This window comes from Balaenoptera acutorostrata, chromosome 16 (assembly GCF_949987535.1).
Source record: "Balaenoptera acutorostrata chromosome 16, mBalAcu1.1, whole genome shotgun sequence".
Taxonomy (NCBI): domain Eukaryota; kingdom Metazoa; phylum Chordata; class Mammalia; order Artiodactyla; family Balaenopteridae; genus Balaenoptera; species Balaenoptera acutorostrata.
This window is the reverse complement of record NC_080079.1, coordinates 82,362,580-82,380,635: the sequence shown is the minus strand read 5'-3', so window position 1 is coordinate 82,380,635 and position 18,056 is coordinate 82,362,580. Positions and strand designations below refer to the sequence as shown.

General features: G+C 44.3%; 1 protein-coding gene across 7 annotated transcripts in view; it reads left to right on the top strand.

The window, feature by feature from the left end:
- FAM13C (family with sequence similarity 13 member C) overlaps positions 1–18,056 on the top strand; it is a 133,973-nt gene that overhangs the window by 78,260 nt on the left and 37,657 nt on the right. For all 7 annotated transcript variants that reach the window (XM_057531579.1, XM_007170825.3, XM_057531578.1 and 4 more), the window contains 2 exons: positions 934–991; positions 13,726–13,810. In XM_057531579.1, the coding sequence (XP_057387562.1) occupies positions 934–991; positions 13,726–13,810 (143 nt within the window). The remainder of the gene's footprint in view (positions 1–933; positions 992–13,725; positions 13,811–18,056) is intronic.

The following is an 18,056-nucleotide window of genomic DNA, read 5'->3' as shown; positions in this document are numbered from 1 at the left end:
TATATAATAGCATGCAAACTGCTGCAGAAAAACTTGAATATTATGTGTTAGATGCCATTGGACCATAGCATTTGATGAATCATAATTTGGAGCTGAGCATCTGCCAGTAGTGGAGTTTTGTTGTTTTGTTTTTAACCTAAAGAAATTTATTCAGAGTAGATTTGCCTTAAGTCCTTTTTCTTCTGTTGGAAGCTATGAAATGGCAAAACCTAGCTTTATCGTGTTACCCAGAAATTGCTGTAACTTTTATTTTGTTAGGTAAGTGATAGAATGAAATTTCCAAAAACTATCTTCAGTGAACAAATGGTATCTTTCTGTAACAACTGTATCAGATCACATTTGGTCATAAAAATACTAACTTTGCACTGGGTACTGAGGATTCAGCAGTGTAGAAGATGGACAGAATCACTGATTTCTTGGAGCTTACATTTTAGCATGGAAATGCAAATAAACATCATAACTTTAGGTAGTGACAACGCTAAGAAGAAAATCTAAAGACAGTGCAGTAGAGAGTGAAGGGGAGGGATAGTTTGATTAGAGAGATCCGGAAGGACTCATTGGGAGGTGACATAGGAGCTGAGCTGATGCTTCATGCTGGGCAGAGTCAGCTTTGTGAAAATCTGGGGGAAAAGCAAGTGTGAAGATTTGAACAGGGAGCCAGCACTGTGTGTTCAAGAAACTGAAGGCCAGAGAGGCTGGAGGGTAGAGGACAAGGGTGAGAGCGATAGGAGGTGGGACAGGAGGATTGGCAGAGTTCAGACACTGTAATGTGTTGCAGACCATTATAGGGAGTCTGGATTTTGTTCTTCGGGCAGTGGGATACCACTGAGGGTTTTTAACAGGGGTGTGGTCAGATCTATAGCTGCCAACTTCAAATGTACATTGTTGAAAGATTTCTTTTAAATGGAAATACTTTTTCTTTGTGTTTTATAGAATAGACCAGAGGGCGGCCGTGTGGCCAAAGGATGAAACTCGGCAGGACCTCAATGAGGTAGGTGCAGTCATTGCTGGTTGTATGAACATGAATTAGCCAATCGTGAAATTTATTATTCTTTTTCTTAGTACTAGGAATTTATTCTGATTAAAACTTTAAATGTTTTTGCTCTGAAGTGAACGTGTTTTCCTTGCACTTCTTTGGGTGCTGTTTCTCCTTGCTCTGGAGCAGATACATTTAAAATATAATTTGCAAGACTGCACAGTATGTCTTGGAACTAAACCAAGACCAGCAGTCATTTCATTATGCTTCTTTCAACTTTGCTTCAGGATTATATAACCATGGCTGTGACAGTTACATTTGTAAAATTTTCTCTTAATTTTATTTTATCTTCCCAACCCCTGCTTTTTCTAATGCCCTCTGCAGTCTCATATATGATCATGCTTACCATTTTTCCATGGAGTGTGATACAGTTTGGTATTTGCAAAATGGTCCTCTAGTATGCTTTGAGACATTGAAGCCACATTTTCCAATGCAAATGGTTTCCCACTGAACTGGACATCACAGTGTTAAGCTTGTTCTAGATTTTCTTTGAAATATATAATTTAATTCTCCCATTGGAAATCAGTATAATATAATTAGGATCCCTGTTGTTGTGAATGCCTTAGCTTAAGACATTGGTTTGGAATACTCTAATTTCTCTTGCCCTCATTGTATAATTAAGGAGCAGTGGGTGGTATGTCTGACTAAGATCATGGCAAAAAGAATGAAAAGACTTGATGTTCAGATGCCAGGAAGAGAAATGATGGGCTTCAGGCAAACTGTTCGTCATTTGATGCCATCTCTCCTCCGCCTCCAAAAATATGACAGTTGATTGAACTTAGGTGATTTTCCTTTTTCTTTTTTACTGTAGAACTTGGCGTAAATGAGTAGCCAAAGGTAAACCAGGTGCCTAATTAAACCCAGTTAAATAAATTACTGAAGTTGTGGAAAATGTCCTAAAGATAACAACACAGAACCCTGCTTGTTATTCCTTTGTGCATTGGAGACAGTCTTCAGATTCCACAATCTTGCCTGTGGTAAAAAGAGTGAAAAAAGGTTTGAGAGAAAAAAGGCAAGAGCCTGAATCAGTGAGCACAGCTGTTTGCCCCACTGGGAATAAGCAAAATGCTGTTTGTAAAGAAGCACTGACTTGTTTTGACATAAGTGACTAGAAAAATGAGGTGATTGTAAGAGTCAAGCTGTGATAGGTTTCAAGTATTTGGGAGAAACTCTGATTTGTGAGCTGCAACCCCATGAGAATGTGAAGATGACTTGAGCATTCTCAAACTACAGTTGCAAAATGCGCTCTTTGAAAACCTGCTTTTCTGTATTCCTTCATGCTATTGTACTTGCAAATTACATGAAATGTGCTAGTTCACTGCTCTGGGATTACATGGGTGCAAGAGTGCTGATTGGAGACAGGCCTCTGAAAGAGCAGTCAGCACCAGATTGTAAATATGCGCTCTTCCGTGAAAAAGTGGTGATGCTTTTCCAGACTGGTTGATAACAGTGTGTGCTCAAGTGGAACTGTTCCAATCGGGATAAATCAGACGTGCAGATCATGTTGTGGCTAAGATTTGGGGGCTGGAGGAAACCTTAGGAAAGCTTGAGCAGGGGCAGCTCATGGCCCAAGGCCATGGAGGGAGGGTTGACTCATTCAGACTCCTTGATGGAGACGTCCGATAGAGTGGGAACGTATTAAACGCGGTCTTGCCTAGCATTTCCCAAACTTAGAGAACACCAAACTCTTTCATGGAATAACCCCATAATAACATTTCTTTAGGCAACAGACTCCTATGGAATACAGGTGGGAAATACTACCTTAATATTTTTAATGCACATAGAAAATACATATGGAAAAGTGCACGTGTCATAAGTGTATGGCTGGATGAATTCTCACAAAGTGTGTAACCAGCATCAAGAAACAGAACATCATTAGCATCCAGACACCCTTATTTAATTATTCCAGTCACTCTTCCCCTGGAAGGATAACTATTCTTTGGACTGAAGTAGATTTGTTTTGTCTCTTTTTGAATTTGTTATAAATGGGCTGGATGTACTCTTTTGTGTCTGGTTTCATTTACTCAGTATTTTGTTTATGAGATTCATACATGTTTGGCACGTAGTTTTAGCTTTCATTCTCCTTGCTGTAGCCCATTGTATGGTGGTTTCTAGTTTTTGACTCGTGATCAGTTGCTACTAACTGTACTTTTAAAAAATGAACTCTCTTTCAGTCTCTTTGTACAGCTGATTTTTTATAAGAGTATTCCTTCCATCTCCAGGTGGATATGTAAGGTAGAATTTTTTGTTATGTTACCTATATTCATTGTTCTTTGCCCCTTTTATTTATTTATTTTAAATTTATTTATTTATTTATTTTTGGCTGCGTTGGGTCTTCATTGCTGCGTGCAGGCTTTCTCTAGTTGCGACGGGGCGGGGGCTACTCTTTGTTGCGGTGCGCGGGTTTCTCTTGTTGCAATGGCTTCTCTTGTTGCGGAGCACGGGTTCCAGGCACGTGGGCAAAGCAGTTGCGGCGCATGGGCTCAGTAGTTGTGGCCCATGGGCTTAATTGCTCCACGGCATGTGGGATCCTCCCAGACCAGGGCTCGAACCCGTGTCCCCTGCATTGGCAGGCGGATTCTTAACCCCTGTGCCACCAGGGAAGCCCCTGTCCCTTTTATTTATATACCACAGCCTCCAACACACAGCCTTCTAGTTCTTTAAAAAGAACCCACTAGTTCCATATCTGCTCTCTTCCTTCCATTCCAACTTGCAAGTCTAAAGTAAACAGTTTCTTGAGCATTGTAAGAAGCATGGTCCACAAGTACTTTCCAGATGTTTCCATGGACCCTAATGTTGTAATTGTCGATTATAGCAATTTTAAGATGTTACATATGTGCTTTATATTTTCTCCAAATTTCACATCTCATATTTCACATCTACTTTTTTTTTTTTTAATTTTTATTTATTATTTATTTATTATGTTTTATTTTTGGCTGTGTTGGGTCTTCGTTTCTGTGTGAGGGCTTTCTCCAGTTGCGGCGAGTGGGGGCCACTCTTCATCGCGGTGCGTGGGCCTCTCACTATCGCGGCCTCTCTTGTTGCGGAGCAGAGGCTCCAGACGCTCAGGCTCAGTAGTTGTGGCTCACGGGCCTAGTTGCTCCGCGGCATGTGGGATCTTCCCAGACCAGGGCTCGAACCCGTGTCCCCTGCATTGGCAGGCAGACTCTCAACCACTGCGCCACCAGGGGAGCCCCCACATCTACTTTTTAAACTTCTTAATTCCACTTGCTCTGTCACAGATAGATGGGGCTCAGCTATATTTGATTCCAGAGCTGGTGCTTGACCCGAGCTCTCCTCTATGTAGTAAGGTGATACATGATGTGACATAGCTACCTATGAGCATCTGTCTCTGGGTGTGTTCCCAGTACTTTCCCAGTGAACTGAAAAACTCATTTCTTATTTCTACTGGGTGTGAGTATAGATCTAATTCCTGCCAGCCTCGCTTTTCTTTTGCCAGTCTCAAGCTCCTAGTTTTTGACCTTGGGTCTCTTGATAGGACTTGCCTCTCCATTCCATGAGTTTTGGTGTCTCTGGGAGTATACTACAGGAGTTGGTTTCTGAAAACCTGATTAAGTGTCCATTCTGGCATTGAGCTGAACTTTCACACTCTGCCTCTATAAGACATCAGGAGATTTTATTTGTTGGGGTCCCCTGGATCCTGTTTGGAAAATATCTGCCTCTGTAAAACATCAGAAGATATTATTTGTTGGGGTATCATAGATCCTGATTGGAAAATATTCTAGACTTGAGATCGTCAATGTCTAATCCACCTTGATCCTTGGTTTTAGTCATTTCCCCATGTCCATATAATCAATAAGCAGTCAATAGTTCAAAAAGTTGCTTGAAGGGTAAAATGAGAAAAAATATTGTTTTCCCTCTCCACATCCTAGTAGATCCCATTCCTGGCTTCAGTTTCATTTAAGTAAAATAACAGATGTATGAAGAAAATGAATGGATCTCCCCTTCCCTGAGAAAACATGCCATATTGGGTCCTCCTACTACTTTTTCCACCTCCCAGACTGCATATCATAAAGCATCCCATCAACTTCTTTTAGTTTTTCATTTGTGAAATTGAGGCAGGTTTTGAATTGGGTTAACTCTAGGACTGCTTTCAGTTTTAACACTCACTGATTCCACCTGTTTTTGTTTTTTTTTTTTCATTTTCCCAGCGCTTGTAGAATTTAGTCATAGGTTCCCATGATGGTTGGAATGAGGCAAATTGTGCCCCTTTTTGAGTGTATGTGCACATGTCTACGTGTGGGTCTCCATGTGAAGGATTTGATTGTCTTTTTATTACCATCCATAGTTTAGCATATAGATATGTTTTGGCATCAAGCCATATCACACCTCCAGATGGTACTGTTTTGTTTGAGATGTGTTTCTCCCTCAAAATTGTTTTAATTTTGAGAAAATGGTCTAGCAAGAGGCTTATTCAGGCCCTTGATACTCCTGAGTTGGCTGAATGGTATTTTTTTCTGTAGGAATAGACAGCTGTCTTTTTCTATTGAAATGCAAACCCAGTCTATAGGGTTGGGCCTTAGATCAGAATTGACTGAGAATTTTTTTTCCAGTATCTGGGTTTTCTTCCTTGTGACTGAAAGCCAGTTCAAGCTGGCTTTCATAAATAACAGGATTTTATTGATTCACACGCCTGAAACTTCAGGATCAGGATAGGTTTACCAAATGGCTAGATCCAGGGATTAAAGACTCGTCATGTAGATGCCGTCTCTTTCCATTTTGACTCTGCTTTCCTATATTGACCTTATCTTTGGGTTGACTCCTCTCTAGGGACACACTGTTCTTACAGCTAGTAATTCCAGTGTATATTAGTTTTCTATTACTGTGAAACAAATTCCCAAAAGCTTAACAGCTTCAAACACCCATTTATTAGCTCACAGTTGTGTAGGTCATAAATTTGAGTAGACTCCATTGGATTCTCCGCTCAAGGTCTCACAAAAATGAAAACAAGGCATTGGCTGTGATAGACTCTTATCTGGAGGTTCCAGAGAAGAGTCCATGTCCAAGCTCATTCAGGTCATTGCCTGAATTTACTTCCTTGAGGTTGTAGGACTGTAGACCCCATTTCCTCGTTGGTCAGCATCTGGGGGGTAGCTCTCAGCTTCTAGACGCTGCCTGCGTTCCCTCTCACATGGGCCCCTTCATCTTTGAGCCAGCAGCACCAAATTCTTCTGTGCTCCAAATCTCTGTGTTGTTGTATTCTGCCAGCTGGAAGAAACACTCTGCTTTTAAAAGGCTCACCTGATTGGGTCAGGCCCATCCAAGCAATCTCTGTATCCTTGGTCACCTGAGTTAGGACTTTAATTATATCTGCAAAATCTCTTCATAGCAGCATCTAAATTCATGTTTGATTGAGTAAGCAGGGTACAGGAATCTTGGGGGCCATCTTTACGATTTTGCCTATCACACAGGAGAAATGGAGTCCTTTCTAGATCCATAAAGTTCCATACTTGAGTCTCATTTATCTGGCTTGTGACTTGTAGCCCATTCTTGAACCAATCATTATGACCTTGGGAAACTATTGAAGTCCATTCCATGAGTTGAAAATGAGACATATTCTATTTTTCGAAAATCCACGTCTTATCATGTAGAAAAGTTCAGAGTCCTGTATTAAAACGTGAGTTTATAGAACTGTATTATTCTCTCCCAAACATCTTGTTTTTATTGTTTATTTAATAAAGTAAACATATTGAGGATATCACAAACAGGTAAAACTAAGTACACGACTCCCTCTTCCTAAGTTGAAATCAAATCATCTGGCTGGAAGAAAATTTGGTTTGAGTTATCATGTGTGGTGGCAAGATTGCCCTTGTGTAAGAAAGAAGTGCTGCTATTATCAGAATAGGACCTGGATCCTCTTGTCACCAGAGGACTACTTGAAGTGAATAGCTTGTTCTCTTATATTGAATCTCTCCATTGGGTAGTGCAGGACAGTGAGGGCTGACCATCCTGAGGAAGCTGGGATGGGCTGAGCCGAGGTGTGCTGGTCTTCAGTTAGACTTGGCTGCAAAGCACACTGGGACATAAGCAACACAGGCCCCACAGGGATTAGCCAAATGCCCAGTGTCCCTAGGGATGGGGTGAATTTGGCATTTTTATGTAGCCATCACCATTGGAGGAAGTCCCACTTCTTTTGGCAAGAACATCCAGAGGACGGCAGCAGCAGTTCAGGAGGTAACACTGCCTTGCTTCAGAGCACCCCATACTTTATACTTCCTGATGTGGAGGTCCCGTTCCAAGGAGCGGGGTACCAGGGCTGGAGGCCAGTGAGGATGTCAGAAGGCTGGAGGTCAGGAAAAAGCTATTGTTCCTGGGACAGGTAGAGCTAAACAGGCAACCAAGGCAGCATTTAGGGTGGGTCAAGTCCCTAGGGAATAGGGCAGTATTTCTCAAAGTGTGGACCTTGGACCTCCTGCATCGAAGTGACCCTGCCCCAGGCCACAGAATCCGAGTCTGTCCCTGCCTGGGAACGTACATCTTTAACAAACTCCTCAGTGATTCGTAAGCATTTTAAAATTTCTGAACCAGGGCAGCAAGGAGGCTTGAAATTGGATACTCAAAAGGGCCTCCCAAGTACTGCCTAAAGGGTCCAGGCAAACAAAACTAATATTCAATGGCAGGCTTTTCATGGTTGGCTCCTATTCTACTCATTGTGCTGGGTACAGCCGTGAACAATGGCAGCATGCTTCCAGCCCTTCTGGAGCTGGAAAGAGCCAATAAACAAGTAGAGAAATAAATAAAATTCTATATTATAGTGAGTGTTGGGAAGGAAAAAAACAAAATGCTAAAAGAGACATTGGGGGGCCCTCTTTGGATGAGGTAATCAGAACTGGCTCAAGATTTGATGGAAATTTGACTGTGAAGCAACTACAGCTGAATTCAAGGCCTGGGGAGGTAGGGGCAGGGGGCAGATGGAAAGGAGGGGTGGGGTGTGTGCGTGTGTGTGTGTGCGCGCGCGCGCGTGTGTGTGTGTGCATGTGAGCGTGCGTGCGCGCGCGTGTGTGTGTGTGTGTGTGTGTGTGTGTGTGTGTGTGTGTGTGTTGGGGTGGAGCCTACACAGGAAACAGGAAAGCTCCGGGAAGAGAGTGGTAAGTAGAAATGGGGTTGTTTGGGGACCCTGTTGTATCCTCAGTTTTGAGCAGATTTCCAGTTTGATTTTGCCACAGAGAATCTATGCACAGTTCTTGGATAGATAGAGGGATGGGAGAGGGTCGCGAAACCTCTTCACAGAAATTAAAAGTAAGCTGTCTCTGCTCTGCAACTGGTGAATTGCAGACAAAGGCATCCTAAAATAGTGTTCCACCATCGAGCCTGTGTGGGTGTTCTCCACTCCAGCCAACTAAAGTGGGACCCGGTAATTGTAGAGGAGAGAAAATGAGTAGTGTATTTTCTAAAACAAGTCGCGTATTTTCCATTATGTAAAAGAGAAAAATTAGCTTGTAGAAAACCACACCTAGGTTTCACGGACGTCTCTCTGGTTTCTTTGATGACCAGATGGGAGAACTGGGGAAGCAGAGGTAGGCATTGTTCTTTAGAGGATCCATCAGCCTTTGTTCAGTTTTCCTGCAGATCGTAGAGACCCATTCAGGGAGACTTTGGATGTAAACCTGGAAAAGCCAGCTGGCTGGCCTCAGGGAGGGGCTGGGGGCAGCCTGACAGGGAGCAGGAGGCCCCCCCCTCCACCGCCCCCGGCCCCCGAGCAAGAGAAGGGCCAGAGGTAGCACTAGGGCCACAGGGGTTGGCTGCCCTTCATTTTTCTATAGGGGCAAAGCTTATTCCTGCATAAAAGGTCACCAAGTCAGGCAAGGTTGGAGAGTGAAACAGCTGCTTGTTCACTCTGTCTGCGGGCTTGTGGTATCTTTCCTCCATCACCCTATGACAGTAATAACTGGCATTATTGTTTGATTTATTTGCTTGTGTAGTAGCCATCTCCCCACTAGACTGGAGCCCCACGAGGAAGGGGCTGACATCAGTCTCATGCTCCAGAGCCCAGTGTATCTCTTTGTGCATTGAGAGCTGCCAGAGCCTGGGAGCTGCACGTGTGCTGGTACAGCTGCTGGGGGCATGACCCTCACGTGTGTGGTGCAAGCTGTGTTCCAGCCTTCTCAGGGGAGGCTCTGTGGGGCTCAGCCCTGATGGGACAGGCTGGATTCCTCCTGTTGCCCACTGGAAGGACATGTATGTGACAGTGGCATAGATTGCTCATAGGTAAAGCCTCCAGCTTCCCCTGTCGTGCGTTCTCTGGTCACCAGGCTCCATCCCACACAGGGCGTCCAAGCCTCCACTCTCTGTCCCTGTGCTGAGGAACAGCAGGTGGTCCTCAGGTAAGGGGTCAGTGAGGGATGGGGAGGGACATAGTTGATGACAGTTGGTGTGCAGAGTTTCTTCCATTCGGCCTCCTGGTCCTCAATTCCAGAAGTTTATGTTTTCCTTTCTCCTTGGATGTCTTCTTGTCCCTCGAGACCTTCATCTCCTCTCTCCTGTTCCATTTGCCACTCTGTTCTCCCCCATTCCTTTAAGCTTCCTCCTATCTGGTGTCTGAGAGAGGAACAAACCAGCCGTGCAAATGGACCTCCTTCGATGCTCGGAGCGTCGGTTCGGCTTCAGTATGAGTACAAGTGAGGGAGGAGGAGGGCGGGGAAGACGGGTGAGAACCACCTGTGACTACTCCCAGCGGTAACTGGGTCTCAGCATTACACCCCGCTCTCCGGGGGAGCAGAGAGTCCTCTGAACGTGACCTGACGAGCTCCTCTGCAGTGAAATTCTTTGCTGTTGATTTGTGTTGTGTGAACACGTGGTTCAGTTCCACAAACACCTTCCAAGCGTCCACTCTGTCAGGTTCTGTGCACCAGCCTCAGTACATGTCCGTAGTCTCAGGTCCTTCCTGGGCAGATGCAGAGTGAGGCCCTGGGAGTAGAGTGATGAGTCAAGGTCAAGAGATGCTATGGGGTCTGGCCTCCCACACCACCAGCCCTCTGCCCAGCAGCCCCCGGGGTTTGGAGATGAACGTAATAACCACAGAGTCCAGTGCTTGAGTGTTTCCCACGTGCTGATGCTGTGCAAAGTGCTCTGTGTGCCTTCCCTTGTTTAACTCTTCGAGCAGGTGCCACTGTCACTGTCATTATTGCCTCTTTTTATGCATGAGGAAATTAAGGCTTAGAATAGCCAAGATTCTTGCCCCAAGTCAGCTGCATAGTATGTAGCAGAGATGGCCTCTGGTTCGGTGTGAAGGCCGTGTCCTCCCCTGCTTTGTAGAATCTACAAGAGCATGTAGAGTTTACAGGAGGTGGCTGGTTCCACGTCCTCCCTCTAAATGTAGAGAAGGACTGGTTTTCTTTCTTTTTTACTTTTTGGTTTTTAAAATTGTGGTAAAATAGATATAACATAAAATTTAACGTTTTAACCATTTTAAAGTATACAGTTCAATGGCATTAAGCACATTCACATTGTTGTGCAACAATCACCACCATCCGGCTCCAGAACTTTATCTTCCCAACCTCAAACTCTGTACCCATTAAACACTAACTCCCTTTCCTTCCCCTCCAGCCCCTGGCAACCACCATACTACTTGCCATCTCTATGAATTTTACTACTCTAGATACTTGTCCTTTCGTGACTGACTTATTTCACTTAGCATAATATCCTCAAGGTTCATTCATGTCGTAGCGTGTGTTAAAATTTTCTTCCTCTTTAAGGCAAAATAATATTCCATTGTATGTATATATCACATTTTATTTATCAGTTCGTCTGCTGATGGACACTTGGGTTGCTTCCACCTTGTATTAATCTGCTAATACCCTATTAGGACTGCCATTAAAAAAAACATACCAGAGACTCGGTGGCCGAAACAGCATTTATTATCTCACAGTTCTGGAGGTAGGAAGTCCAAGATTAAGGTGCCGGCAAAATTGGTTTCTCCTGAAGCCTCCTCCTTGGCTTGCAGATAGCTGCCTTTTCACTGTGTCCTCACATGGCATTTCCTCTGTGTATGTGCATCCCTGGTGTCTCTCTCTCTATATAAGGGCACTGGTCATATTGGATTAGGGCCTCAGCCTTATGACCTTATTTTACCTTAATTGCATCTTAAAAGCCCTGTCTCCAAATATAGTTACATTGGGGGTTAGGGCGTCAATATATGAATTTGGGGGAGACAATTCAGTCCATAATACATTTCTTGGTTATTGTGAATAATGTTGCCATGAACATGGGTATACAAGTATCTATTGGAGTCACTGCTTTCAATTCTTTCAGTGGGTTTGCTGGATCATACAGTAGTTCTGTTTTCAGAATTACCATATTTGAGGAACTGCCTATTTTTAGAAATACCTATTTGTGGAACCACCATACTGTTTGCTGTTGCAGCTGTACCATCTTACATTCTCATGGCACTATTTCTTAATTTTCAGAATAGTTTTGCTCTTTTTGAGAGGTCACTGCAGTCACTCCAATGTCCAAAGTCCTTCAGTAGGAAGCTTGCCTGGAATCATTCTTTTTGCTTCCCAGATGCTTGGGTAGTAAATCTTTCCAGAAACTTGGTGCCCTTGCTCCTTCTGTACCTCCCGTCAGTAGCCTTGGGCTCTTGCTTCCACACTTAGCTTCTGGGAAAACATCCCAGAGAGGAAGAAGAAGCTATAAAAAAATGGCCTGGTGTCAGGCAGATGCTTCATCCCAGCTGTGGGCTCCCAGGCAGCAGCCCCTGAGCACAGGGAGGTTTGAACTAGGTCCTGCTCCGTCTCTGAGCTGAGCAGAGGAGGGGTCCTGAGCCTGCGAGGGACCTGCCACTTTCCAACTGGCCGAGAGACAGCAGATATAAGACATTCCTCAGTGAGCAGCTGTTTTTTAAAATTTTTTACTTATTTTATTTTTTTAACATCTTTATTGTAGTATAATTGCTGTACAATGGTGTGTTAGTTTCTGCTGTATAACACAGTGAATCATCTATACGTATACATATATCCCCATATCCTCTCCCTCTTGCGTCTCCCTCTCATCCTCCCTATCCCACTTCTCCAGGTGGTCACAAAGCACTGAGCTGATCTCCCTGTCCTATGTGGCTGCTTCCCACTAGCTATCTATTTACATTTGGTAGTGTATATATGTCCATGCCACTCTCTCACTTCGTCCCAGCTTACCCTTCCCCCTCCCTGTATCCTGAAGTCCATTCTCTACATCTGCGTCTTTATTCCTGTCCTGCCCCTAGGTTCTTCGGAATCTTTTTTTTTTTTTTTAGATTCCATATACATGTGTTAGCATACGGTATTTGTTTTTCTCTTCTTCGTGAGCAGCTTTTAAAACACTGCTGTGGGTTCATAAGTACTCACATCAACAGCATGATGAGGGTATGTGTGCGGGGAGGGGTTGGGACGTGAGGAGGTGCGGGGCGGGGGTGTGTATGTGAGGTGAGGTGTGAGGGTGTCAGGGCACGAGGGGTGGGGTAGGGTGTGAGAGTGGGAGATGGGAATGCGGGTGTATCTGGGACGGAGTGTGTGTGTGATAGGGTGTGAGGGTGTGTGTGGGCCAGGGGCCGGGGGGGGTTGTGTCTGGAGTGGGATGTGGTGTTGGTTTTGAGGGTGTGTGGGGAATAGGTTATATGAAGGCGGGCTGTCAGCAGGTGCTTGGGTGCGTGTGTGCGCATGCGTGTGTTGCAGGGTCAGAGCAGGGAAAAGGACGCACGGCTCCGCTCCGGGTGGCCCCCCCACGCCCCACCAGGAGCTCTGGGGCCTGCAGAGCTGCCCTGTCGCAGGGGACTGGGGCCCCAGCCAGGGACTCGGCGTGACTCACTTTCACCTGGTTGGGGGAATGAATTTGCCGGGGCGTCTGCATCACGGCAGCATACGTGCGTCAGTCTGTCTGACTTTGCTCTTATTAAGAACCGCGGGAGGAATTTAAAATGAGAAAGGAGGAGGGGGAGTGGGGAGTTTGTGCTGGCAGTGATGAACGGTAAACTGCTTCTCCCTCAGTGGCTGGGTCAGACTAAGGGACCAAGATCATCTCCCTCCGTCCCTCCACTCTGTTCTTGGTAAAAGGCAGCTGTATCCATTCCATGTGAGAAAAGTAACTTCAGAAGACACACGTACAGACACACACACACACACACACACACACACCCCTACACACCTACAGGCACGCACACACCCCACACGCAGATGCAGATAAGGGAGCCCCGAAGCACCTCCCAGCTGCCAGGCGGCCTCTGCAGCAGTAACTCCGTGCACTGCGGGCTTTTATGAATGGTAGCCTGGGAGGGGCCTAATGTCATTCGCTCCTGATGTCAGCACAATGAATGAAACACTTGCAAAGCGTAAAGGCTCAACCACTGGGGAAGCAGATACCTTCTCAGACTGGTTCTCCGGGTGCAGTGTCTCTTGCTGACGAAATCACCAGTCCCATGTGTCACAGATAATCAATATACGTTAGGATTGATATGAAGCAGAAACAGAGACTGCCTGTGGAAGAACACGCCTCTGATACTGGCACAACCAGCCCTGCCTGAAGCAGCTGAGGCCGAGACCCCCTTCCTGCCAGGCGCCGGAGAAAGGAGCTGCAGACCCAGCGTTGCTTCAGGATCTAACTGAGCCAGCCCGATGTTCTGCTTTTGCTGGCAGAATCCCTTGCTGAAGCTCCAAGCCCTGGAAACTGATCTGTGCTCTGCCTTTTTGACACACCAGGAAGAAGCCGCTCAGGTGCACGGAGTCAAGGATCCGGCCCCAGCATCCAGCCAGAGTGCACCTGCTGAGGGGGCAGATGCCACAGGTAAGAGCCTGGGCTCGAGGGGGCGGGGTCCCCGTCTGTACCCTCAGGGTAGTTCTACCTCTTGCTGTTTCCTCCTAAACCTGGCCCCGTGGGAAACGGCGCCTGGTGCACCGGGGAGCTGAGAGGGAGCAGGAGGCATGAAGGTGTGCCGGAATCTAGGTCTCCCTCTCTAGCCGGGGGCCAAGAGTCAGACTTCCAGACGTGGTGTCAGGTGAAAAGCACCCATAATAACTGGTCTCCGTTTTCCTATTTGGTCTCCTGTGACACACAAGTGGCATGTTTATATATCACTGGATTTAGATCATCTGTGCTGTCTTGAGACTCAGCTCATGATATTTTTGAGGGATTAGGGGAGTTTCAACATTGCTACTTCGTTTCTTCTGTTAACTGCTTGTAAGATGATCCATCAGCCCAGGGAAGGTGGAGGTGAGTGACACAGCTCCTTCCGATCCTATATTGTCTTGTTCTGTCTCATTTTTTTTAGCATTAATTTCTGTGTTGAAAAGTCTCAAACTTGGGTCTCATTTGGCTGTTAGTTCCTCTAGTTTTAATCTCGGGGATAGTAGGTTGGTTAGCAAGCAGAAGGGAAATCAATGCTCCCAGGAAGACTTTGATGGGAAAGAAATACTAAATTTATATGGGTAGAAATGAGAGCACAGCTTATCTTTTCTAACACCAGTGGGTCACAGGTTTGCACACTGGTTTCTGAGTGGATGGTAGAAATAGGCTTAGGTGAGCTTGCTTCATGAGATGTCCTTTATCTCCAGGAACTGAAGGAAGAGATTTATGAAGGTAATCTATATCCGTACCATTAGCAATAGTGCATTGAAGATATTACTGTTTAAAACAGACCCATATGGTTTAAGTAGGCAAAATGGCCATCTCCAGTGTTTGAATATGTATTAATAATAGTGACTAATGATAGCTAGTAATAGTAGCTACTATTATTATGGAAGACTTTCTGTGATCCAGGCACTGTTCTAAGCACTTCATAGCTATTAATTTAAATCCTTAAACCTGTGAACTAATACTATTCATAGTAAGGACGCTGAGGCCTAGTGTGGCCCTGCTGGTAAGTGGTAAATTACTTCCCTATGGGTGCAGGTGGCCAGTTGGCTGTCCTTGTCGCCTGGTGAGCTCCTCTGCTCTGTTGGCCATTGTGTTTGGATGAGATGCAAGTACCATCAGGTAGGAGCCAGTGTCAAGCCAGTTAGGGATTTGAGTCAGATTATTAGACAATGCCCTTCTTCTTCTACCAACCCCATATTCCACACCCTGTAAACAACATACAAAACACATAGAGAAGTCCCAAGCCAAATACGAATTAACTTTTGAATTATCTGATGCTTTGTATAGCTTCACAAGTATCTGGCAAAGACTGTTTAATAAAATATTTGCTGCATGTTGGATATGGAGATACATATATAGATATATACACACACATATACATATATGTATATATATACATTTTTTATCATGACTTTTATGCGTATGTGTCTTATTTTTTCCAAAGGTCGATAATAGTTTTACGTTTTCTCATCCTGGATGGACAGGATTTTGAATAAACTTATTAACACATTCTTTATAAAATAGAAATATGTACTAAGTTTATGTAGGGATCACCCACACAAAGGAACCATCAATATATTCCATGTTAGGTGTCAAATGGCAGAAATGGGCAAAAGGCTCTTTCTAGAGGAGACCTGTAGGCTGGATGCTGGATTTTCCAAAATGTAGGTGAATCTGAGATATGCCAGGGTCCTTCCAAGAGAGTTTATGAAAAAGAGAGGTTTCCACTCTGGGGTGTGTGTGTGTGTGTGTGTGTGTGTGTGTGTGTGTGTGTGTGTGTGCGTGCACGTGCACACGTGCACTAGGCAAGAACAGCTCCTGCAAGTTTTCAAAGATAAAACCCATCCTGATGTTTTTGGCCTTTGCAGAGCTTATGAATAAGGAGTCTCGTTTAGCTAAAATGACTGCATGGGAATTGATGCAGGGAAAGTGAAGAAGTCCCAGCCTCTATTTTGGACCTTGGAATGCTTTATTTGGCCCATGTTTCGCTGTAATTTTATTTAAAAAAAAAACCTTTGACACAATCTATAAACCACCTACTAGATGTTTTCAGGGACCTAAGGAGTTTCTTCATTTGGCAGGAATATTGCCAAAGTGATAAACATTTGAAAGAGGCTTTCACAGTTCAATTTATGGGATAGTGAGGTCTCATTGGCTTCCAAGACACACTCTTCTAGGAAGGCCATGCATTTTCTAGTCCACGTGTCACTCAGAAGGGAGAAATTTATGCTCATATTAGATCAGCTGTTCTTAACTCAGGGCCAGTGAATGGATTTCTTGAGTGATCTTTGAACACCTGGAAACTATAGTTTTATGTGTGTGCATAAAGCCCTGATGATAGTGTGATTGCCTAGATTAGCACGGATGCCATAAGTCTGTAAAAGATTACAGTAACTTAAAAAAGTATTTTTTCTCTTAAAGTCTAGAATCTAGCCCTGGGCCTTGGATGTCTATAAATACTGGATTAGTAATTGTTGATGTTAATATTTGGTATAAGAAGGACAAAATCCAACAAGGGATTTTTACAGGAATATCTGGATATAATATGCTATTAATTAACCATTCAAAGCAAACATTCAGAAATATAAATAGTGATTTAAGTAGGTTTCAACCTTACTTTCAACTTGATTTAAGGCATGACTTAAGTAAAGTTGTTTAACTTTTCTTTAAACATCAAGGTTAGATTTTTAATTTTTTAATTTATTTTAATTTTTATTTTTTTGGGCCGTGCCACGCGGCTTATGGGATCTTAGGTGCCCAACCAGGGATTGAATCCGGGCCCTCGGCAGTGGAAGCGCCAAGTCCCTAACCACTGGACCACCAGGGAAGTCCCTAAAGTTGTTTAACTTTTGCAGGGGGCATCTGAAATGCTGGTCTGAGCAAAGTACCGTATTCTCTATGTCTTGAGATCAAATATTGTGTTTTAACTTGAGTTTACAGGATACAAAGATTAGTCTCACCTAGTAAAATGCCTGAGATGCTCCCTTGTTCTAGAAATCCAATGACAAACTGCACTTGCAGCAGGAGCAGATTTTATGACACCCCGAAGGGACACTGTGTTCTAGAGAGTGTTCTTGAACCTTCCCGCACATCACAATTACCAGGAAGCTTTTATACCTGGGGATTTTCAGTCCTCATCTCTAGACAGTCTAGGGTTGGAAGTCCTGGAATCTTTATATTTCATAAACATTTTTGAGTATTGGGAGCCACTATTTAAGTGGACAGCGTCTTGAATTAAGAGAGAAAGAAGGGCACGTTCTCTTAGGTTTCCTTTGACTCAGTTTCATCAATGGGAAGAAGCTCACAGACCACATGGACTTATACCTTAGGGTCTGTGACCAGTTGGCTCAGTCCATTTACTTCAGGAGAAAGGTGCTCAAGCTAGAGCTCGAGATGGGCGGGATGGGGACAGGGACAGATCTGAGGGATGCAGAGGGCTTTAGAGAAAAGCGATACAGAAGGTACCAGCTGCAAGGCAGCTTCGGGACTGTACAGAGGGTAACCATCTGGCCCAGTTTTAGCACGAAAAATTCCACATGCTGGGAAGTCCTCAATTCCAGGCAATCCAGGACAGCTGGTCACCCTACCTGTAGGTTGCAAACTGCATAATGCGAGATGGAAACCCACATGATAGTGAGGCTCAGATCCCTCTAACTGAATCAGCAGCCCTCTCTTACTGCTGAAGCAAACGTTTCCACCGGACATTAGTAAGCATCTATTCTGGTGTTGTTGATGGGAAAATGCAATGAGGATTGTCTTTTCACCTGCTTGTCATTTTCAATGTATGTACAAGGACCATTTGATGTTGCTCCCCATGACTAAGCTTAGTAACCCCTGTTCTGTCTGAGCACAGGTGATGGCATTTTTAGCAAAAGCTGTCACTGGAGATAACTGAAGACTTATTACAGTAAGTAATAATTCTAAAGCAATACCTAATTAATTATTTTATTATAAAATCTTGACTTTCACATTGAACTTTCCATTTGGGTAAAAGCCTTGTTGCTAACATTGCTTGACAACACTAATGTAGTATATCTAGGTACAGTCTATAATTATTCCCATAAAGAATACTGTATGGTCTGTAGGTCTCTTCCTAAGGTTGAAGTTGAAATGGGGCAGAGTCGAAGAGAACCTGACCTTCTCTGTCGTATTTTAAGACACTGTCTACCTGACCAGA